Source organism: Bos indicus, chromosome 26, assembly GCF_029378745.1.
Source record: "Bos indicus isolate NIAB-ARS_2022 breed Sahiwal x Tharparkar chromosome 26, NIAB-ARS_B.indTharparkar_mat_pri_1.0, whole genome shotgun sequence".
Taxonomy (NCBI): domain Eukaryota; kingdom Metazoa; phylum Chordata; class Mammalia; order Artiodactyla; family Bovidae; genus Bos; species Bos indicus.
The window spans coordinates 32,406,748-32,431,310 of NC_091785.1; the positions used below are offsets into that span (position 1 = coordinate 32,406,748).

The 24,563-nt window shown below is 41.9% G+C and overlaps 1 protein-coding gene across 5 annotated transcripts in view; it reads left to right on the top strand.

Moving 5' to 3' along the window:
• Positions 1 to 24,563, top strand: part of ACSL5 (acyl-CoA synthetase long chain family member 5) — a 51,507-nt gene that overhangs the window by 14,929 nt on the left and 12,015 nt on the right. For 3 of the 5 annotated variants that reach the window (XM_019953016.2, XM_019953017.2, XM_019953018.2), the window contains 10 exons: positions 6,644 to 6,828; positions 10,345 to 10,453; positions 16,529 to 16,593; positions 16,714 to 16,815; positions 19,070 to 19,169; positions 20,156 to 20,334; positions 21,151 to 21,183; positions 21,272 to 21,323; positions 22,119 to 22,192; positions 22,755 to 22,832. In XM_019953016.2, the coding sequence (XP_019808575.2) occupies positions 6,673 to 6,828; positions 10,345 to 10,453; positions 16,529 to 16,593; positions 16,714 to 16,815; positions 19,070 to 19,169; positions 20,156 to 20,334; positions 21,151 to 21,183; positions 21,272 to 21,323; positions 22,119 to 22,192; positions 22,755 to 22,832 (948 nt within the window). In that variant the 5' untranslated portion in view covers positions 6,644 to 6,672. Of the gene's footprint in view, positions 1 to 4,521; positions 4,654 to 6,643; positions 6,829 to 10,344; positions 10,454 to 16,528; positions 16,594 to 16,713; positions 16,816 to 19,069; positions 19,170 to 20,155; positions 20,335 to 21,150; positions 21,184 to 21,271; positions 21,324 to 22,118; positions 22,193 to 22,754; positions 22,833 to 24,563 lie in introns of those variants that run through there. The other 2 variants (XM_070781280.1, XM_019953020.2) reach the window with 2 other exon arrangements.

Genomic DNA, 24,563 nt, shown 5'->3' on the forward strand with positions numbered 1-24,563 from the left:
TTAAGGGAAATAACAGTGAAGGCTGGGTTAGAACTTAAAGCCCAACCAAGAAAGCAGAACTTTCATATACAGCCTCCTAAATAACACACAGGCCCCTCTGGAGTCATTATGAGTTGTGAAGACTTGTGACATAGTCTCTAGGAGACAGTAGGTAATTGGATGGAAGAATGTTGATTAATTGGGTATAAGAACTTGGGGACTCTGGACTCTCTTTTAATGAGCTTTCTATCACCACAGAATGAGCCCATACATGCAGGAGAACACAAAAACCAGTTAAACCCAAATGAGTGGACCACTTTCTAGAAGGCAACTTTTTTTTGTAAAAAGCTTATAATTGAAATATATATTCATTATTGCATAGAAAAATAATTAGTTCTTCAAGCTTAAAAGCAAAGATAATTTGTCTTATTGTCCTTTGAATTCCAGAAATCCAGAGTAACAATTACATATTTCTAGGCTGGATTTTTTGCCCACTGAACACTGTAGATGACTTCATCCGATAAGATCCATCCTGTAGCTTCCTCTAAACCTGGAGGAATAGACTGATCCTGACCAGCTTTTGATGTGTTAGAAATATATCCTTTCACCATCTGTTTTGGTCTCACCAAAACCAATACCTTGTCAAAATATTGATTGGGAATGTATGTCTCAAGATTGTCCAGAGTGATTTTTGATGATCTAAGATTGGAGAGCTTGTGGGTGGGGGAGTTTTACTAAGGGAAAAATGAGTCAACTGAGAGTGTGTAGAACAGATAATTCTGAACTAGAAAATGGATCATTTATTCAGTAACCAGTTACTCATTGAAAGTTTCCTCTGTGCCAAGCATGATGCAGCCATTGGAAGCACCGCAGTGAAAAAAAAAAAAAAAAAATCCCCATTCCAATGAAAGCACCAGTTTAATAGGGGAAATGGACCCAAATGGACCAGGACTGTTTAAGATAGCTGACAGTGACGTGAAGAAGAGAAAGTGGGTCTATGATAGTGTTTGAGGTCCAGTAGGGTGATCCTAGAGAGCCTCTGAGAAAATGACATTGGAGTTGAGATCCTACCTAGAAGCAATACATGACGATTTCAAATCTGTGGGATAGCGTTTCAGGCAAAAAAGAAGAGCAAATGCAGAGACCCTAGGATTGGAGTAGACTTATGCTTGAAGAGCAGAATATATGGCAGAAACATAAAATCTTTTAAATGGAAGGAATGATGAGAAGAAAAATTATTTGTAGACTATAGGGATAATCTGAAAGACTCATAGCAATAAACATCGTTGACAAAACACATGAATTTAGAGTAGAAGAGGTCATTTAGGGACTTTATCCAAAGAAAACAAGACTTAAGACATGCTGCCCCAAATCTTCAAAGGAGCAAAACCCAAAGAAGAATATGGGGGTGGTCACAACTTAGGTACCAAGGTTGGTCCCGGGAGCTTGCAAGCAAGTATGAAGGCAGAAGGTGTCCTTCTGCTAGTTTGAGAAGTCAGTATGTCAGGAGCCAGATGAGTAATGTTGGCTCTGGCCATCCGAACCACAGAGGAAAGGAGGGCCCTGGAGAGAATCAGGGGAGGGGCTGAGGACAGATGGGCATCAGAGGGGCTGGGGCTGAGGTGTGTCAGTGTTACCACATCAAAAAGCAAAGGAAGCTTTCCACTTGGGGGAAGCCTGTGGCTTGTTCGACCATCTGTAGATAACTTCAAACAGGAACTCCTAGCTACAGCATAACACAGCTCTCCTTCCTCTTTTTTTTTTTTTTTTTTACTGCTATTGCACTTCTCCCTATTCCATTCTTTCCCAACTGGGAGTGACGTTAGGGAGGAAGAACTGCTTGCAGGGGTTTCTGTGGAGCGACAGGTCCAGAATTGTAATTCGAGTGACACAGGACACATGACAAGAGAGAGCGTGGCTTTCCCCCTTGTTATTTGAGCACCTCTGGAAGTGTTAATAGATTCTAAAGCTTAGAATGGCAACCAGTCCAGTACTGGTGTAACCTGAAGATCTTTCCTTCTTTCAAGCTCTTCAGTTTCTCCCATTTAAACAGTGAGAGAGTTACATGATATGGTTGCAAATTCTCTCTAGTGCCAGCATCCTCAGTTTCAAAATGTGTCTGTGTTGTACATCAAAGAGGAGACTAGCAAGACAGTGAAATGAGAACCTATACATTGGGAGAAAATATTTGAAAATTATATATCTGAAAAGGATCTAGTATCTGTAATATATAAAGAAAGTTTACAACTCAACAACTAAAGGACAAATAAGACCTCAATTTAAAAATAGGCAAATGGCTGAAATAGACATTTCTTCATAGAAGAAATGCAAATGACAAAAAAGCAGATGAAAAATTGCTCAACATCATTAGTCATAAGGGAACTGTAAATCAAAACCAAAGTGAGATGCCATTTCACGCCCATTAAAATGGCTATTTTTAAAAAGAGAGAGAATAGCAAAAGTTGGTAAGTATGTAAAAAGCTGGAATCCTTTACATTGCTGGTTGGAATATAAAAATGATACAGCTACTATGGGAAACAGTTTGGTGATTCTTCAAAAAGTTAAACATAAAATTACCATGTGAACCAGCAATTTACCCCCAAAGAATTGAAAATAGATATTCAAACAAGACTTATATACACGTCATAGTACTATTCACCATATCCAATGGTGGAAACAACCCAAATATCCATCAGCTGATGAATGGGGCAGCAAAACGTGGTCTATGCATACTCTGAAGTTTTATTCAGCCATAAGAAGGGGTGAAATACAATACCAAATCATGCTAAGCCGTAAACATGGATAAACCTTAAAAATATTAAGGGAAAGAAGTTAGACACAAAGGTCACATATTATCTGATTCCACTTATATGAAATATTCAAAATCGGTAAATGCTGAGTTGGCCAAAAAGTTTATTTGGGTTTTTCCATAACACCTTACTGGAAAACTCAAAGGAAGTTCTTGGCCAACCCAATACACAGAAACAGAAAGTAAATTAGTGGTTGCCAAGGGTGGGGGGAGAGAACAAGAGTAGCAGTTTAATGGGTGCCTGGTTTCCGCTGTTTGCAGTGATGAAAACGTTTTAGAAATAGCTAGAGATGGTGGTTACACAACCCTGAGAATGTATTGAATGTTACTAAATTGTCCATTTTAAAAGCGGTTTATTCTACGGTATGTGAATTTTACCTCCATTTAAAAAAATATGGGAGCCAGGGAGAAAAGAACTGAAATTCTGTGTAGAGCCTGTGTGGATACCTGATCAGCAACAGCAAACAAAGTGAGTAAGCTCTTTCAGCTGACGAAATAGATTCATCCTTCAGTGCTGACTGCAAACAAAGCCCCTTGCCAGTGTAGGCAAAGTAGTGAAGCGGTCGAGCTCATCCCATTTATGGCCAATAGGACAGGTGTATGTCTGAAATGAAGGCTCAAGAAATGGTAGATCATGATCCAGATTAAACCCAGTGTGTATGTATTTTCCCCCCCAATACATATACATGTATCCATTCTCCCCACACTGCGCCCCCTTTTTAATATTTGTTCATTTGTTTAATTTGGCCATGTTGGGTCTTAGCTGTGTCATTGGCTTCTCTAGTTCTGGCGCATGGGCTTCAGAGCACTCAGTCTCGGTAGTTGCCCTGCGGCGTGTGGGATCTTAGTTCCCCCACCAGGGATCAAACCCATGTCCCCTACACTGGAAGGCAGATTCTTAACCACTGGACCACGAGGGAAGTCCCCAGTTACTAAGTTTTCATTTATCCCATGCCAGACCTTTATTCATTAAACCAGAAGTTAAAATTTAGCTTTCATAAAGATCCAGTGTTCCAGGTTTTCTAGAGGGAAAAAAAAAAAATCTGACCTTCCGATGACCCTGGGCTCACATTACTACGTGGTAAGAATCAGCCGGTGTGGACAGCGAGTTCCACCGTTAGACAGGCCAAGGGCTCTTTCTCTCCTCCCTTCATGTTACCGGCCAAAAGATCACCCCCTCTTCCCCATCCTACCCTGGCATATTTCACCTTTAATCCTCTTCTGAAAATTTTGTTTACAAAGTCTCCCATTAAATCTCCCATTAACATATACATCTGCCTTGCATAAGAAGAGAGCAAATGTCTGAAGGGCAACAACTTGTTCTTGAGGCCAAGAAGGGAGTGCAGATAAAAATCTCTTATTTGAGGGTGGGATGAGGGCAGAAGGCAGAACCCCAGATCCTAAGGTATCACCAGACTGGTGGCAGAATCCAGGCTGAGGTGGGAGAGGTGGCCGGTGGCAGAGGTGGGTGAGCACAAAGCAGGTTTCTCCTCACTGAGACACTGCTGCCTTGCTATGGATTTTGCAACTTTCCCTGGGGCGGCCCCCCTTCTCAGCCTGGCTTGGGTGGCCAGCCTTTCACAAGACAGTGTCCTGCATGGCTGGCTCTTGAATGAGTTTTGCCTCCTGGACTGCCACTTCATCATACAAGCCTGGGTAAAGCCAGATTCCAAAAACCCCAGCTGTCAGAATCCTGGCAGATTGTGACAACAGGACCTGTTGTTAGGTAACCTACCACCTGTGGGGTCTGGCTTTTATTTTTAAGCTTCTTTTTTTTTTTTTTCCCACCTAAACACAACGTGGAAGAAACCAGAGTTGGGACAGTCATCTCAGGCTCTGGAAGTTCCATTTTCCTCCATACAATGGTAAGGGACTACTCCAAATTCAGATAATAACCAATTAGAGGCAGAAAAAAATGATGAAACGTGACTCAAGGTTTCTTGTGACTGTTCCTGCTCCCACACAAAATTTCTAGGCTTTATAAAAGCCTTTGTAAGAGTGGGCTGAGCTGTTTTTCTTAATGGAGAAATTTCCAGATGCCTCCTAGTGGCAACTGCTTCAAAGCGCGAATGGTGACTGTGAGTTTGATCTGATAAAGCTCTTTGTTGGACTTTATTTACTCTCTTGATTTTGAGTAAGAATGTTTGCTCTTGTCTCTTGAGATATTGTTCTGTAGAGCATTACAGGAAATGTTTGTTGTTGTTCAGTCGCTCAGTCGTGTCCAGCTCTTTGCGACCCCATGGACTGCAGCACCCCAGGCTTCCCTCTTCTTCCCTATATCCCAGAGTTTGCTCAAACTCATGTCCACTGAGCTAGCGATGCCATCCAACCATCTTATCCTCTGTCTCCCCCATCTCCTCCTGCCCTCAATCTTTTCCAACATGAGGGTCTTTTCCAGTGAGTTGGCTCATCACATCGGGTGGCCAAAGTATTAGAGCTTCAACATCATTCCTTCCAGTGAATATTCAGGATTGATTTCCTTTAGGATTGACTGGTTTGATCTTGCTGTCCAAGGGACTCTCAAGAGTCTTCTCTAGTACCACAGTTTGAGAACATCAGTTCTTCAGTGTTCAACCTTCTTTATGGGTCAACTCTCCCATCCATCCATGACTACTGGAGAAACACATACAACATCTGAACATCCTTTGCTGTGACTCATAAGCTGCCGGAAGAATTCAGCCTCCTTGAACTCTATGGCTAGACACTGTAAGGAGGAAAGAGTTGTGGTTTTGTCGATTTTAATGGGGAGACAGCAGTGGGAAATGGTGAATGACCTTGGATAAGTCACTTTACTTCTGGGAGTTTCTATTTTCTTATCTGTAAAATGTGACTTTGTGATATTGGTTGAAATAAATTAGATAATCCATGCAAACAACCCAGCTTGGTGCCTGGCATACAGTTGGTGCTCATATGCTTGCTGCTGTTATTGCCTTAATCAAGTCTGAAAGTTGTGAGGCAAGACCTGGAAGAGATGTCAGTGAAAGTAAGGTCCTAGGATCTACCCAAATGTTAATGCCTCCTTATAGAGAGTAGTTTGAAGCTAAAGTTGGCTGGAAGCTACAAGTAAAGTTGAGTTGTGGAGGGAAGATTTTGTTTCTTTTGGTTCCTAGAGATCTCTTCCTGGCTTAAATCTTCAATGCCTCCCGGCTACCATGTGTCAGGCCCATTCTCCAGCAACCTTTCTCAGACCTGGCTAAAGTTGTCTCTGATAAAAATGATTCCTTCAGGTTCCCTGGAGAAAGAGGACTTTGGACCCAGCAAGTTGTCATGCTTTTGATCTCTGAGACCCTCCTGATGGCTCAGAAAAGAAAGCAATGAGCAAGGCATATCTGGGCCAGCAGGAAGTGTCCTTCACAGGAGAACACATGATTTCTAAGATGGGTGGTATCACCTCTCCAGAGGTTCCATCTTCTGTTTGGCTGATACTAGGGAGAAGCAGTCGTAAGAAGTCCTTCATGACCCTCTGTCTGCCTGGGTGGGAAAGCTCTCTGGAGCCCCCTCCTTTGACTACCAGCTTCTGTTGGATCCAGAGGGCTTCTTCTAGGGTTTGTGAACCAAAAAATAAAATTGTAGTCATTTCTCAAAATTGTCTGGGAAATGATTAACCTCTTTCCTTTGATCCTTTCCCATTTGTGGGAGGACAGTCAAGTAGCCAGGGTGGAGAACGTATTCTAGTATTTCCGACATTGCTACGGTAAACAGTGGGAGGAATTCAGCTGCTGGAGTGGTTAACAATGGCTATTTGGAGGGTTAGACGCTGTATGTGTGTGTGTAGCTTCGGTAAGCATAGAGAGCTGATTGAGCAAAAAAAAGTACGGCAATTTCCTCTTTTTCTTTCCTTTTTTTCTTTTACAGGCCTGAATTTCCTGCTGCTCTTCATAAAGATGCTTTTTATCTTTAACTTCTTATTTTCCCCACTTCCAACCCCGGCACTGATCTGCATCCTGACCTTCGGAGCTGCCATCTTCCTGTGGTTGGTTAACAGACCTCAGCCCGCCTTGCCTCATGTTGATCTGAACAAGCAGTCGGTGGGAATTGAGGTAACATGCCAATTACCTTTGCAGTTTGTCAGCCTTCATGGAACACAAACTGTAATTCAGGACCTTAGGAGAGGTGGTTAAGGAGACTGGGAGTAGTGTGGGAAAGTAAGCCTTTTTGATTAGCAAAAATAAACAGAAAATCTACAAGTTGAAAGTTCTATTAATGGTATATTTTTGTTTGTAATGAAATCACAGATTTTACTGGTTTTATGATGCCAAAAATCTAGATGTGGGATTGGCAGACTATAGCATGCAGACAAAACCCACCTTTATCTGTGTGAGCAAGCTAAGAACATTCTTTATATTTTTCAAAGGATATGTAAAAAGAATAAAAGAAAGAGCTAGATCTTATGTGTTCCACAAAGCTTAAAGTATTTACTATCTAGCCCGTTGCAGGAACACGTTGCTGACCCACAGTCTAGATGATAGTTAGGACTCTGCGGACAGAAGAACATTTTCATTGAGAAATACCATGTCTAAGAATGGTTTAAAAAAAAAAAAAGTTATTGAATTCAATTCCAGCTTTGAGTTAATAGTCTCTCTTAATACTGACAGACACTGAACTGGGCTTCTCCCCTCAATTCTTTGACATTTTAGCAAATCATATCACTTCCTATTAAGGGTTAGTGCCACGAATTTTCTCTCATGATTTTTCATCTTCAACTCTTTTCAGAGAAGAAAGCATTAAAGCTAACCCTTTCTGATCTTGTTACAAACTCTGTGCTTCTAGTTGGGAATTTGACTCCAAGTTGCCTCCATTCTCTACCACCCTCCCTTTTATTTGGCAGACTTTCATCAGCATCTTACTGTCCCTATAATCCTGATACTTCAGGCCACCATGTCTTTTCAATCGTCCCTTTCCCCTGAGTCTTTAAGAGCAGACTGTTGATTTCCCCTCGTTAACTTCAACCCACTGAGGCCTAACCTTTATCACTACCATCCCCTCAGACTTCTCTGCGTCACTCATAATCTGACTTCTAAATTCAGTGATTCACAGCTAGGTGCTACTGTACAGGACAGGGAACTATATTCAATATTCTGGCATAAACCATAGTGGAAAAGAATATAAAAAAGGATGTATATATGTGTATAACTGAGTCATTTTCCTGTGCATCAGAAATTAACACTACATTGTAAATCAAGTATACTTCAATAAAGAATAAATTAAAAAAATAAATTCAATGATTCTTCCTCTCAATTGATACTTCCTTCTTAAAACTTCTTCCTTTGCATTTCATCATATTCTTCAGTGAGATTTCTTCCTAATTCCAAGATAGTCTTTCTTTGTCACTTAGATTCTTTCCTCTCTTTATCCTAGAGTTTCAATCTCACCAACTTTTGATTCCTCTGAAGCAAGGATTGGCAAACTTGTTCCATGAAGGCCAGATAGTGAAGAGTTTAGGCTCTGCAGACCACATGGGTTGTGTTGCAAATATTCAGCTCTGCTGTTACAGTGTGAAAGCACCAAGAGATATGTAAATGAGGGCAGGGCTGTGTTCCAATAAAACTTTATTTAAAAACTGGCTAGCCATGGTTGGCCCCAATTATAGTCTGCCAATCCCTGCTTTCAATCCTCACAGCTTTTGAGAAAACCACCCTCTAATATGATATGAATATGTACCTGAAGGGCTATGACACCCAAATCTGACCTCTCTTTTGAGTTTAAGTCCATCTCAGTGACACTTGAGTACCTCAGGCTCCACACATCTCTTTATTGCATGTTTTCTCCCTTACATACCGACGTGCACACACGCACACACACAAACACACACACACACACACTCTTGCATACACACCGGCACCCTCTCCTGCTTCCCCTCCTGGTCCATCTCAGTTAAATTCATCTCTTCTTACCCAGTTGCCAAAAGTTATCATGTTTCATTCTTCCTCAATGCTGTCTATGTAAGTAGACAGCAAGACCCCATCTTTCTTTCCTAGAAATAGAACTTTGTTTTTGATGTCTTGACTTAACGCGACATCTGATGGAAATCTTCCCTGATGCTCCAGATTAAGTCAGATCTTTTGTTAGAGTCTCATGGGTTCTCTTGGACTTGTAGAGCCGCTATCTTGGTAGTAACTTGCAGTTTTGAATGCCTATTTAATTGATGGCAGGGCTTCTCTAACTTTCATGAGGGTTGAATCATACCTCTAGCTCCTATGGCAGCTCCAGAAGATCTAGATCAGGACTGGATCCTAAAGTTCCAGATGACATTTCTAGACACATCCCAGCTATGCCCTCATTCTCAGATACCCTGTTCTTGAGCTGCCTGCCAGGATCTGCAGTGTGTTTTCCCGCCTCCTTTTTTTTAAGTTGAAGCATAGTTGGTTGACAATACTGCATTACTTTCAGGTGAACCACATAGTGATTTTTTTTTTTTTTTGCAGACGATATTCCATTATAGGTTATTACAAGATACTGGGTGTAATACCCTGTGCTACACAGTAAATCTTTGTTGCTTCCTCTGCATCTTTATTCAGGCTATTGCTTGACTCTGAACTGTTTTCCTTTCCCTCCATTCTATGAAACCACATATTTTTGGTAAATGCTTACTGTCGTCAGAGTCTCTATTGAAATATTATTTCTTCTCTGTAGGCTTTCTATTTGATTCAGGATTGGTTACTTCATTCATCTCCCAAAACATATGTTGTTATTATAGTGTGTACATCACGGTGTTATATTTGCATGTTTTCCCCTTCTTGCCCTACCCCAGCTCCCAAAACTCTCATTTATGTGGCACTCATGGGCAGATCCCATGGAGAAGGGAAAGTGTATCCACTCCAGTATTCTGGGCTGGAGCATTCCAAGAACTGTATAGTCCACAGGGTTGCAAAGAGTCAGACAAGACTGAGCGCTTTCACTTTCACTTCACTTTCACAGGCAGTACTTTTGTCTCAACTCACTTTGCATCTACAATATTTGCACAGGGCCTTGAACATAGTATGCATTTGATAGATGTTTAAACTTAATATGATTTTTTATAAAAGGGCTTCCCTGGTGGCTTGGATAGTAAAGAATCTGCCTGCAATTTAGGAGACCTGAGTTTAATCCCTGGGTTGGGAAGATTCCCTAGAAGAGAGCATGGCAACCCATTTCAGTATTCTTGCCTGAAGAATTCCAGGGACAGAGGACCCTGGCGGGCTATAGTCCATGGGGTCACAAAGAGTCGGACACAACTTAGCAATTAAGCCCAGCATAGCACATAACTATAATATTGTCTCTCCTGTGTGTGTATGTGTGTGTGTGTGTGTGTGTGTGCGTGTGTGAGTGAGTGCACATGCATATACCTAGGGAGGCGGGGGAAATTACCAAAAACATAACTGCGACAATCTCTGGGTTTCTCTGATATGAAGATACCACAATTTTGAGACTTAAAAAAATTGATTGATTAAATACTAAAAGGGTCATAATTGTGACCTCAATAGTAAGTATTTATGTTCTTTTCAGTTCAATCCATACAGGTTTGAAAAGGGTGGGGAAAGACTCAGACTTGACCTAAACTTGGTCTTGTGTCTTAGGGAGGAGCACGGAGAAGTATTTGCCAGAAGGACAATGACCTAATACGCTACTACTTCTCAGATGCCAAGACGACATATGAAATCTTCCAAAGAGGACTTGCTGTGTCTGGTAAGCCTGGCTATTTCCCCTGGCCTGTAAGACCAAGATGGGCTCTTGTTCCCTACCTCTCCTTCCCTGTCTCACTTCTAAAACTTTGTTTCAGTGTGGTGGTCTGAGAAGAATTAAAAATACTGCATGGCAGGGACATGAGCAGAGGATCTGGGTGGGTGCTGGAAGCTGTGTAGCAGGACAGACTTGGGCTTGAAACCCAATTCTTCTATTGCCAGCTGTGTGACTGCACAGACCACTTTGCCTCTCTGAATCTGGTTCTTATTTAATACAAGGAGAACTTCCTGGCCAAGTTGTTAAAGAGTTAAGAGTAGGAAAATATTTTGGTTAATTCACTAGTACATTTGTTTAGGAGGATGTGTTTCATAAATGTAGTTCCCTGCATTATAGAATCTGAGCTAGATTTAGCATTCAGGCCTCCTGACTTTTTACCTTGACCTTGCCCCTAGTATCGTACTGCTGGCCCTTGTTGCTTCTCTTAGTATCACAGAGGGTAATTGTCTTTTGGACTTTCCTAGAAGCATTATCCCATGACCTTTGGTAGGTTCATTTCCAATGAATGAAAGAAGTACATCAAGGTTCAGTACTTGTATCTGATATCATTGAACACAATGCTCGGTTTACTAGCTTCCTTTCAGAATCAACAGGCTTATAACTCTCCCTATGTATTTTTTTAAATGTTTATTTATTTGGCTGCATCAGGTCTTAGTTATGCCATATGGGATCTAGTTCCCTGACCAGGGATCAAACCCAGGCTCCCCTGCTTTGGAAGGTCAGTATCGTAGCCACTGGACCACCAGGGAAGTCCCACTCTCCCTGTAACTTTTTTTCTTTAGGGTGATACTCTGTCCAGGTAGAGGTTTACCTATGTGACTTTTTGTCCTCCACTTCCCTTCTGCCTTTTAACTCCGGGAGTTGGTGATGGACAGGGAGGCCTGGCGTGCTGCAATTCATGGGGTTGCAAAGAGTCAGACACGACAGAGCGACCGAACTGAACTGAACTGACGACAATATTTAATAGCCAATTCCTGTTGAGGACAAACTATAGTACTGCATGGATAGCATCTACTTATTTTCTTACACCTCAGGGATTAGTTGTTATGCTGCTGCTGCTGCTGCTGCTACGTCGCTTCAGTCGTGTCCGACTCTGTGCGACCCCATAGACGGCAGCCCACCAGGCTCCCCCGTCCCTGGGATTCTCCCCAGGGAAGAGTACTGGAGTGGGGTGCCATTGTCTTCTCCGATTAGTTGTTATACACCCCCATTTAAATTTTTTATTTATTTATGACTGTGCTCGGTCTTCGCTGATGCTCACGGGCTTTCTCTAGTTGCCACGAGAGGGGGTTACTCTTTGTCGCGGTGTGCAGGCTTCTCGTTGCAGTGGCTCCTCTCTGTGCAGCAGGGACTTTACAGCATATGCAGCCTCAGTTGTTGTGGTGCCCCGGCTTAGCTGTCACAAGGCATGTGGTATCTTCCTGGACCGGGGATCAAACCTGTGTTCCCTGCATTGACAGGTGGATTCTTAACCACTGGGCCAACAGGGAAGTCCAACCTCATTTTTTAAAGTGAGGAATTAGAGACTCAGAGGTTCAGGAATATTTTGAAAGTGACAGAACTAGAAAATGTTGATGCTGGTACTGAAATCTAAGTCTCTGTCTAGATTACTTTATTTTATATCAACTCTTAAGTGCTTTGTAAAAGTTGTTGCTCCTCAAGACAATGAAAGTTTATTGTAAAGAAAACTTCTATCTGAAGGTTCCAGAGGGGACTGTACTTGGTATTTCTGGCTCCACATCAGTACTGATTTAGATTTCTATCCACATAACAAACAAAAACAAACCAACCGCTAGTTTCTTTACTTATTTGGCAACTTAAGATAGTATATAGCTAATACAATAGAACTTTCCTTTGGGACTTCAGACTTTTTGAAGTTTTCTTCACTGAGCATGGATTGTTATTGGAACTAGATACAAGTCATTCAGCACACAGCATGTGGCACATAGGATACCTTCATTTAGAATTGTTTTTCAATGTTAAATTAAAACTAAACAGATAAATTGGCTTCTCAAGTAAGTAGGCATGAAAAATCCAGCGTATTTCCATAGAAAAATGACACATTTGATTACAACTGGGATGGAATACATCAGCCCTAACCTCTATCTTTATAGGGTTCCCAGGTGGCTCTAGTGGTCAAGAACACACCTATCAATGCAAGAGACTTAAGAGACATGGGTTTGATCCCTGGGTTAGGAAGATCCCCTGGAGGAGGGCATGGCAACCCACTCCAATATTCTTGCCTGGAAAATTTCCATGGACAGAGAAGCCTGGCAGGCTATGGTACACAGTGTTGTAAAGAATTGGAAACAACTAAAGTGACTTAACACAAACATACACAACCTCTATCTTTAATCCCTGCCCAGTAGATGGTCCATGTACGGATCACCTGCATGCATGAGTGCTAAGTTCCTTCTGGTGTGATTCTGTGCGACCCCATGGACTGCAGCCCGCTGGCTCCTCTCTCCAGGGATTCGCCAGGCAAGAATACTGCAGTGGGTCGCCATGCCCTCCTTTGGGGAGAATTACCTGCAGATAGTGTTTAAAATATAAAATATATTTTATATTTAATATGTTTATATTATATTTAATATATTTATATTATATATATATTTATTTAAAATAAAAAATAGTGTTAAAAATAAAAGATACTGTTTATGAGGACTTGCAGAGAAGGCAATGGCAACCCACTCCAGTACTCTTGCCTGGAAAATCCCATGGATGGAGGAGCCTGGTGGGCTGCAGTCCATGGGGTCGCTAAGAGTCGGGCACGACTGAGAGACTTCACTTTCACTTTTCACTCTCATGCATTGGAGAAGGAAATGGCAACCCACTCCAGTGTTCTTGCCTGGAGAATCCCAGGGATGGGGGAGCCTAGTGGGCTGCTGTCTTTGGGGTTGCACAGAGTCGGACACCACTGAAGTGACTTAGCAGTAGCAGCAGCAGTGTTTAAAATATAGATCCTCTGGCTGCACTGTGTTTTACTGAACTGGAATTCCAGATAGTTGCTGTTCAGTCGCTAAGTCCTGTTCAGCTTTTTGCAATGCCATGGGCTGCTTCTCTGTCCTTCACTATTTCCATGAGTGGGCTCAAATTCATGTCCACTGAGTTGGTGATGCCATCCAACCATCTCCTCCTCTGTCGTCCCCTTCTCCTCCAAATATGAATTTTAAACAGAGCTTTCCAAAGGCTTTGTGTGCCGAAATTTCAACCCTACCTAGCTTAGGGCCCCAATTTTGCTGTGAAGTTGCTAATAGGTAGATTCTTTATAGATGGCCATGTCTTAGAACAGAAAATCTAAATTGATTAATCAAAGGCTAGGCTATTGCCTAGTCAGGACTTTGGCTAATCAAAGTGAAGCTGATTCAGGCACAGAGTTTAATGAAACCCCAGTTGGTGCCCCCTTGGGCCAATTATTTGACTTATTCCTTGACCATGGGCCTCTGCTAGTATTTTTATCCATAGGGAAGTGATAAGGAGATGCAATAGAGTTTTTCTCACCTCTATCACCTCTGCCACTTAACGAGCGCGCTTGAAGTTGTTCAAGTTCATGATTCTTGGTTCCATGGGGATAATGATAGTTATTGGGAAGACCCAGTGAGTTAATGTGACAGCGCAGAGTAAGCCAGGGCCCATAAGAGGTATGTATCACTGGGGGTTAATGATAGTACAAACGGTGCATCGGCAGAGTGGCGCACACTGTAGGCTGGAGCAGGGGCTGGGAACCCCTAAAGCAGGGCTTGCCTGGCTTCAAGGAACATCTCAGTCTGAGACTTGACTTCTTGAGCATTCCATGCAGCTGTTTCAACAGAAAGAAAAAGCACTAATATTTCCTGTGAAGAGTCTCCATGTTCATTAAAAAATATATATATATATATTTTTAGTCAATGTGGCTATCTCTTTCCTGCTTTCTTTCCTTTCTCCTCTGTCACTTAGTCTGGAAGTTCACTTATTTGCCTCTGAATTCCTAATAACCTTCTTTCTGAATGCTTCCTTTTGGCTAGAACTGAAATCCCCTCAGCAATGTGGCTAGATCCTCTATGTAAAACTTCCTTCCTTTCTGCACTCCTATTTATAACTCAGTTTCATTCTGGCTTAGATATGGGTGTTTCTCAGCCAGTTAGGGCTTTTCCGTAGCCTCGTAAGTACCATAACTTCTGTGACTTCTGTGGCTGAAATGACTATTTCCTCTAGTAAGTGGATGACTTACTGTAATTTAAATAAGTCAGAATAGTTTCGATTTTCAGAAGTTTAATTCTTCTATTGTCAAATGTGAGACACAGCTGTAAAAATATTCAAGGCTAATGTACATGAGTGTGTACCCAAGTGCTCCTGCGTACGCTCATGTGTGTTCTTGTAGCTCTTATGAGTCTCAGTGTCTCAGAAGACACTCTCATATGAAGTACGTTACCAACCGATTCATGAGAATGAAGCTTGACAAATAAGGGAAAAGGTCCCATTTTAATAGCTGTGAAAGAAGTTTAGACTAAAGTAATAACTTTTAAAATCTGTTAAACCAGAAGACATATTAAAAAGTGACTATTTAGTGTCTATGACTTGATATGTGCTGGTGGGAGAAAAGGCAAATTGTCCCAACCGATTCACCAAGCAATGTGATGCTGGGTATCAAAAACCTGAGCTGTATAATGTGGAACTCTGCTCGATGTCATGTGGCAGCTGGATGCGAGGCGAGTTTGAGCGAGGATTGGATAGGTGTATATTTATATATATGGCTGAGTCCCTTCGCTGTTCACCTAAAGCATCACAACATTGTTAATCGGCTGTACCCCACTACAAAATAAAAAGTTAAAAAAAAAACCCTTGAGCTTTCTAACCAACTGTCCTCACCCCCAGCTCCTGCCACCCTTCCCAACCCAGTTATTTCATTTAAAATATCATGTATGAAACGAGATGCCAGTCCAGGTTCGATGCACGATATTGGATGCCTGGGGTTGGTGCACTGGGACGACCCAGAGGGATGGTGTGGGGAGGGAGGAGGGAGGAGGGTTCAGGATGGGGAGCACATGTATATCTGTGGCAGATTCATTTTGATATTTGGCAAAACTAATACAATTATGTAAAGTTTAAAAATAAAATTTAAAAAATAAATAAATAACAATAAAATATTCTAAGGAAATGTTCTAACTTTGAAATGATCAATTTGAAAATATGTATCATAGCATTATTTGATGTGTCAATTTTGGAAACAATCTCCATGCCCAAAATGAGATCAATTCAGCTGTACACTAGAATCCTTCATTACTTGGCCGTAATAAGGCCATTAAAATCTCTATAGAGAAGAAATAATAATTGGAATATTTGTATAAAATGGGGAAAGAAAGCAGGATACCAAAATATATATGGGGAATGAATATAACCTTGAAACTATCAAAGGAAGTATCAAAGAAAATACGTAATATCAGTCTTGATAATGGTGTTTATGTGATGAGATTATTGATGACTTGTATTTTTATTTTTGTCTAAATTTTTATGAGCATATTTTTTTTACTGTGCACATATGCTAAGTCGCTTCAATCATGTCTGACTCTTTGCGACCCTGTGGACTGTAGCCTGCCAGTCTTCTCTGTCCAAGGAATTCTCCAGGCAAGAATACTGGAGTGGGTTGCCAAGCCCCTTTTTTATTGTAGGGAAACTCAGTCCAAGATTACCCAATACGGCTATTTGTGTTCACTTGTAGGTTTTTGCTTGTTCACGTCATGTGGGCTAGTCCATATTCATGGCTTTCCCCAAATGCCTGTTACCATGGAGGTCACATATTCCAAGATGGAACCACCCCTGTTTTTCAGCATTTCCTAAATGTTGCAGATGCAGTTTTCAAGGCTCTCTCTGTCTTTGAGAACTGAGTACTTATCACTTTTGCATTTCCTTGGCACGTAAGAGAAGCTTGCGTCCTTACTGGATTTATCCTTTGTGTCTTGTCTCTTCCTAACCTCCTTTTACTTTCTCTGGTCCAAAGAATCTGCAACTGGAACTGATTTTCTCTTAATATTATGTTTTTAGACAATGGGCCTTGCCTGGGATATAGAAAACCAAACCAGCCCTACAGATGGCTGTCCTACAAACAGGTAAGTCAGGCCCATGATTTTGGATAAGTTCTTTTGCTTATGTGGTATCCTGAGCTAATTTGTTCTCTCTGGAGTCTTGATTGCTTTTTTTTTCCCTCTCTCTACCTCTCTCTTTTGTAGGTGTCTGATCGAGCAGAGTACCTGGGCTCCTGTCTCTTGCATAAAGGATATAAACCATCACGAGAAAGCTTTGTTGGTATCTTTGCTCAGAATAGGCCAGAGGTAACTGTGTTGAAATTAACTGAAAGAAATGAGTCGGGCCAAGTCTAAAGACTCCCCCAAATCCAGCACTCTGATGCTTGATGGAGATTTATGAAAGCTGTTTAGAGACCTCAGACTCTTTAAATATTGTTCCAGTTGAAAGAGTTATAGTGCAGGGCCTCTTTAATATTGGTTGAATGGTGCTATTTGCTGGGTGACTGGGCTTCTCCTATGTGTTTCCAGTTATGTGTCATTTTAAGCCAGTCTGTCATATGAGGAAAATAAGGAAACTGTGAGGGGACTGGCAAATAAGAGCTTGAGGGTGACGTGGAAAGGGATGAACTGCTGTTAGAATTGGAACTTGCACGTTGTCCCTGAACTAGTGACCAAGGCCTCCACTTCTCCTGAGACCAGCTGCAGCCATCTTTCCACAGTGAGTTGAAAGCAGATTTTAGACATTACAATGATTGGAATTAAGCTTATCTCCAAGTTCAGGTGAAGTCATTAGACCCAGTATCCTCAGAGAAAAACCTTTGTGTGTTTTGGAATAGTTGCATGACATATGCTTACCCAAGCCAGTTGTTTAACTGAAAATCCAAGGTGGGGGCAAGCCAGGCTGCACTTCTGGGTGCATCTATATACTTCATCTTCCCTTAACCCAGCCTCAGAGATATTCTTGACTCTAGTTCAGGAACTTAACACCAAACCTGGTATCTTAGTCTATTAGGGCTGCCATAAAAAAAATACCACACACTGGTGGCTTAAACAACAGAAATTAATTTTCTCAGTCCTAGAGTCTATTCAAGATCTCCAGTTCAAGATCAAGGTGTCAGCAGGTGTGTTTCTCCTGAGGCCTCTCTTCTTGGCTGTAGACAGCTGCCTTCTTGCTGTGTCCTCACTTGACTTTTTCTCTGCCATCCCCAGTGTGTCTTCCTCTTCTTATAAGGACAGTAGTTATATTGGATCAGGGTCCCATCCTTATGAGCTCTGTGCTGTGCTGTGCTTAGTCACTCAATCATGTTTGACTCTTTGTGACCCCATGGACTGTAGCCCGCCAGGCTCCTCTGTTCATGGAATTCTCCAGGCAAGAATACTGGAGTGGGTTGCCATGTCTTCCTCCAGGGGATCTTCCCAACCCAGGGATCAAACCCAGGTCTCCTGCATTGCAAGCGGATTCTTTACCAGCTAAGCCACCAGAGAAGCCTAAGAATACTGGAGTGGGTAGCCTATCCCTTCTCCAGGGAATCTTAACCAACCCAGGAATTGAATACAGGGCCTCCTGTATTGCAGGCAGATTCTTTTTTTTTTCATTTAAATTTATTTATTTTAATTGGAGGCTAATTACTTTACAACATTGTATTGGTTTTGCTATACATCAACATGAATCCGCCACGGGTGTACACGTGTTCCCCATCCTGAACCCCCCTCCCACCTCCCTCCGCATACCATCCCTCTGGGTCATCCCAGTGCACCAGCCCCAAGCTTCCTGTACCCTGCAGGCAGATTCTTTACCGGCTGAGCTTTATGATCTCATTTCACCTTAATTCTTTTTAAAAGGTGCTATCAACAAAAACAATTGCCTTGGTGTTAGGGCTTTGACATGAATTTAAGGGGGAACATAATTCAGTTCATAATGACATTTAAGACCCACCATTATCAGGTTCTGACCCATCAGCCCAATTCACTTCCTGTTACTCTTTATGCTTTCTGATGTATATGTAGTGATGTCATGCAATCCTGCTTTGTTCATTCACTTCCTTCATCCTTCTCTGTCTCCATCTCCATAACCAAATCCTACCTGTCCTTCAGAGCCCTGCCCAATTTCCGTCACTTTTCCCAAAGTAGTTCCAGATAGCTTTACTCCATCCCTGAGAGTGACTCTGTTTCCTTAAGACTCCCCTAATGCTTTCTGTACCTTTTATGGATAGAACTTATTACACTCTACCTTTGTTTTAATAGTTGTCTTGGTACCCACATTATCTCCTTTATTTAATTATATTTTATAGCATCAGCAATGGCAGTCCCTAAAGCATCACACAAAAAAAGAGATTTGAGGGGACTTCCCTGATGGTCCTGTGGTTAAAACTCTGTGCTTCAAATGCTGGGAGTCTGGGTTCCATCCCTGGTCAAGAAACTAGATTTCACATGGCACAACTGAAGATTCTTTCTTTTAACACAGAGCCACCAAATAAGCATTTGTTGACTAAATGACTGAATTAACACACTTCGTCGTCAAAGCATATGCTAGTCCTTATTTGAACATCTCTCCATACAGTGGGTCATCTCTGAGTTCGCTTGTTACACGTACTCCATGGTAGCTGTGCCCTTGTATGATACCTTGGGAGCAGAAGCTGTCATATACATCATCAACAAGGGTAAAATTTTGCTATTACATTTTAACTTGATTCTTTCTTGATGCTGAGTATTTCCTCAGTATTGGTTTTTGTTAACAGACTTATAATGCTGTGATCAGAAAAATGCTCAAGTCTCTCTTGTCCTGTAGCACCTAGGATATAATTTAGAGGGAAGTTAGAAAAAGCCCATGAATCGGGGATATACTCAGAAGTTTCAATGAAATGCTTCAAGGTGGCGTCATATGACAATATAGTTCTGGCAGTGAGCTATTTTCACTGGCCACCCTGGATGAAAGGCCATCGAGTGAGTGAATAAATCACTTAATTGACTGTATCACTATGGAACTACTGTTTAATTTCCTACTCTTGTAAATCGAAATGAGTATAGTTTTCACCAGCATGTACCAATGTCCATGTCCATGGAGAGTCTGTAGACAAAATGACTATTGTTAGAGAAACAAATTCAAGTTCAATGGGCAAATAAGAGATATACTAGATGTTACCTTCCATCACAGAACTGGTAGATTAAGTGAGTAGATCCATTGGAACTATAGACTTAATCAGAAAGTTTCCATTTGTGCAAACAAGTATCAAAGCAATTGCTACCATTAAAAACTATAAAATGCTTGTCTGCTAAAATCCTACTTGCCCTCTCCTTCCCCTTGTAATCCCTCCTCCCCATGCCCCTAAACAAAGCAAATGGACAGGACCACATATGTGACCAAGTGTGTTGTCTGTATTCTTAACCTGAAGGAATTTTGTGGCTCCTCTAGAAACTATAAATGGTTGGCAGTGTGCAAGGAAACTAAGTGCTTCTGTTTCAATTAAGTTTATTTTATTATCAATGGAATGTTTCCGATTTTATACATTATAAATCTGATTTACAAACATAATCTCCTTTAGGGATCCAGTAGTTTTGACATTTTCAAAAATCTTTTCCTCTTTGTGAGAAAATCAGATGCACACCAACACAAGAGGCTGACCTCCGGCTCTCTTTCTGCTTTCAGCTGATATCGCCATGGTAATCTGTGATACACCCCAAAAGGCATTAGTCCTGATCAGTAATGTGGAAAAGGGCCTCACCCCAGGCCTGAAATTGGTCATCCTCATGGATCCCTTTGAGGATGACCTGAAGAAGAGAGGGGAGAAATGTGGAGTTGAAATCTTATCCCTGTTTGATGCTGAGGTAGGGGACTGAAGCTCAACTGCCAGCCAGAAGGGTGGTCTCACACTGTGGGCAACTTGCAGGACTTCCATACAAGAAAGCAAGTTGATGTCCTCCAGAGGTGGCAGGGGAGGAGTCAATTACACTCATGCTATTAAGCTATGGGAATCATTTCCCCAAGACAACTCAGAAAGCCTGCCAGTGGGGGATTAAGCTATGGGAATCATTTCCCCAAGACAACTCAGAAAGCCTGCCAGTGGGGGAGGAAGGTCTGTGGCCAGCAGACAGACTTCCAAGTAGAGAATTTATAAATACAGAAGTAGTTAGAGGGGGGTGATCCTGGAACCAGGCTTCCTGGGTTCACCTTCTAGCTCCACATCCATTAGTTATGTGACCTGGGGCCAGTTGCACCACATCTTCTTTTCCCCCTCTGTAACATGAAGATGAAACCATCCCTACTTCACAAAGGAGATTTAAAGAGTTAATGAGAGAACATAAAGTGCTCAGGGCAGTAATATAATGTGCAGTAAGCCTTGAAATGTCAATTATTCATTTTATTTAAAATGATTTAGCAATGGTCCTGGAAGACTGAACCTTGAGAGTCTGATGGGAAGTTTGGACATTTGGGATCTGCCCTCATAAGTTGGTATTATAGAGAACTTATACTCTACCCCGAGGCTTCCATTGTGCCTGAATGTTGGCTTTTGGGCCTGACCTGGGTTGGAATTTGGGTTGTATTCCTGCAGAGGTGTTCACATGCAAAAGGAAAAAAGGACTGTATTTGTCCTAAGACTGTCTATCTCAACTAATGTCTTTCTTGCTTTTCTGTTCATGCAGAATTTAGGCAAAGAGAACTTCAGAAAACCCGTGGTAAGTTTTCTTCTGCCTGATCTTGAGTCTTGCCTTCTTCAGCTCTCAAAGCTCACAGTAGACTAAGCCCTTATGCTTCCCTCTCCAGCCTCCTGCACCAGAAGATCTCAGCATCATTTGCTTTACCAGTGGGACCACAGGTCAGTGCCCAGGAAGTTGCCCCACATGCCCCTAGTTGGCCAAAAACGTGGCTTGAGTCACTGACCACTGGTGGGCTGGTAAATATACTTTACAAGCAGCCCTTTACAAGGGACTTATAATCTAAGACTTCTGAATATGGTTGCCCACTTAGAAAAACCCAAGCATAAGCAAACACATTTCAATGAACAACCAGGAGCAGTTTACATGTATGGAATGGAAGGGCCTTTAAGATGGCTTTATAAAGTCAACTTCCTCCCCCAGCCTACCACTCTCTCAACATCACTTGAATGGCTTCACTCAATCAAGATAGCCCAGTGGTAGATTTAAACAGATCATTCCGTGTTCTCTTTCTCCCCCTCTATGTAGCTACCTAGCTATTAGAACTCTTAGTAACTTTTAATTTGAACCATAATAATCTAGAAGTCATAGCCATTCCACTGTACCCCGTTTATAAAGTGATGGCTAGGTAATATTGTTAGATCTGAAGTCTTCAACATGAAAACAGCACAAGGCAGGGTGGGGGCCACTTGGATTCTTTTTTGTTGCTATCTGAGACTGCGGCTGTGCCCTGTGTGGTAGCAGTCAGAGTAGCATAATAATGCAGTCAGAGTAGCGTTTCTGGGGGTATCAGTCATTCATAAGCAGAGTCATTTACACCATTCATAAAAAGACCCGGGGACAGAAGAAGTTCTCGGCTCCATGGAACGGAACCAAATGAATGTAGCTTCTCATTTCAATGCCAGAGACAACCTGTTAGTCACTTACTGCATCTTCCCACCTCTTGTTTCCTACAGGTGATCCCAAAGGAGCCATGTTAACCCATGCAAATATTGTTTCCAATGCTTCTGGTTTTCTCAAATGTATGGAGGTCAGTGGTCAATTGAAAACAAGGCCCTCATTAAAATGTAAATCTGTCGTAAGATTTTAATCTTAAAGTGAGAGGAGGCAGAGAGGGAAAAAACTGATTGAAGGCCTGAGTGTGGATGAATACCGGTACATCTTTGTCTGGAGTTTTGCCCTTTTATTTATTTATTAATATATATATATATATATTTTTTTTTTTAATCTGGACCATTTTTAAAGTTTTTATCGAATGTGTTATAGTATTGGTTCTGTTTTATGTTTTGATTTTTGGGGGGCTACAAGGTACATGGGATCTCAGCTCCCTGACCAGGGGTAGAACTCACACCCTCTGCATTGGAAGGTGAAGTCTTAACCACTGGACCTCTGGGGAAGTCCCATAGAGTTTTGCTCTGTTAGGGTCACTGCAGATCTCCACACTCAATGCAGTTAGAGCAGCCCTTAGATTTACACAGGGCACATCTGCACAGCTGTATGCAGCAGTCCTAGAAAGAAGTGTTTAAATCCTCTTTGGAAGAGGAAATTGACATTAACCCATTGTTGTCTCTTTTCCATTTCCTGATCTCTAGGGTGTTTTTGAGCCCAATCCTGAGGACGTGTGTATATCCTACCTCCCCTTGGCTCATATGTTTGAAAGGATTGTACAGGTAAGATCCTATATTCCTAGCAGGTGTGTGAAAAGAGGGTCCTGACTTGCTAGTCCCACATTTATTCCAAGGGCAACTCTGCAACATTTGCAATCTACTATTTAACGTGAGGGCACGGGCAGCAGGGAGTTGTCACAGCTGAGTCCTAATCTTGGCGTCACCCCTAACCTGTTGCAGAGTCTTCCTGTGTGGAGTCTGTCTGTATCCCATGGGGTGAATGCTTGCTCCTGCTTTCACACAGGGTGCCGGCAAATCCTTGGAGCTCATAGCCGGGAGCTTACATCTATCCTGCGCGGGGAGATGAGGCATTGTTTTTTCTTGTCTTTGGGCTAGAGGTTTTGAAAAGATCTAGGCTTAACGAAAAGGAAGTTCCCCACAGAGGGGCAAAGAAGGAAACTTTGATCCAGATAAGGTGTCCAGAGTGTGTCAGGGGGAGCTGCTGACATGGCACCTGCACTGGAGAAGAGCTGGCCTTCTGTGAGTGGTCATCTAGCTTTTCAGGCTATTCTGAGGCTGGCTTGAGAACCAAAAGCAAAAACACAGGTGTCATTAGGGATGGAAAGTCCCCTCTCTGATCCCTGCTTAAATACCTCTTCAACCAGCTTATCTGTTGGTACATGAAATGCTAAAATGGAAGATTCGGTTCCTTGGGTTAAAGTGCTGATATCTGATTAATATAATATTAATTCTAATCAGCGTGTTTTTCACATTTTCAGTCAGTTCAGTTGCTCAGTTGTGTCCGACTCTTTGTGACCTCATGGACTGCAGCACTCCAGGCTTCCCTGTCCATCACCAACTCCTGGAGCTTGCTCAAACTCATGTCCATCGAGTCCATCCATGTCCATCAAACTCATGATACCATCCAACCATCTCATCCTCTGTCGTCCCCTTCTCCTCCTGTCTTCAATCTTTCCCAGCATCAGGGTCTTTTCCAATGAGTCAGTTCTTCGCATCAGGTGGCCAAAGTATTGGAGCTTCAGTTTCAGCATCAGTCCTTCCAATGAATATTCAGGACTGATTTCCCTTAGGATTGACTTGTTGGATCTCCTTGCAGTCCAAGGGACTCTCAAGAGGCTTCTCCAACACCACGGTTCAAAAGCATCAATTCTTTGGTGCTCAGTTTTCTTTATAGTCCAACTGTCACATCCAAACATGACTACTGGAAAAACCATAGCTTTGACTAGACAGACCTTTGTTGGCAAAGTAATGTCTCTGCTTTTAAATTTGCTGTCTAGGTTGGTCATAGCTTTTCTTCCAAGGAGCAAGCATCTTTTAATTTCATGGTTGCAATCACCATCTGCAGTGATTTTGGAGCCCAAAAAAATAAAGTCTCTCTCACTGTTTCCATTGTTTCCCCATCTATTTGTCATGAAGTGATGGGACCGGATGCCATGATCTTAGTTTTCTGAATGATGAGTTTTAAGCCAACTTTTTCACTCTCTTCTTTTGCTTTCATCAAGAGGCTCTTTAGTTCTTCACTTTCAGCTGTAAGGGTGGTGTCATCTGTGTATCTGAGGTTATTGATATTTCTCCTGGCAATCTTGATTCCAGCTTGTGTTCCATCCAGCTGGCATTTCATATGATGCACTCTGCATATAAGTTATATAAGCAGGGTGACAATATACAGCCTTGATGTATATTCCGTGAATATACGTGAAAACTTCGGGAGTTTTCACATTTTATCACTTCTGAAATTGAGATGGTCTTAACCACTGTAGGCGTGTTCTAGTT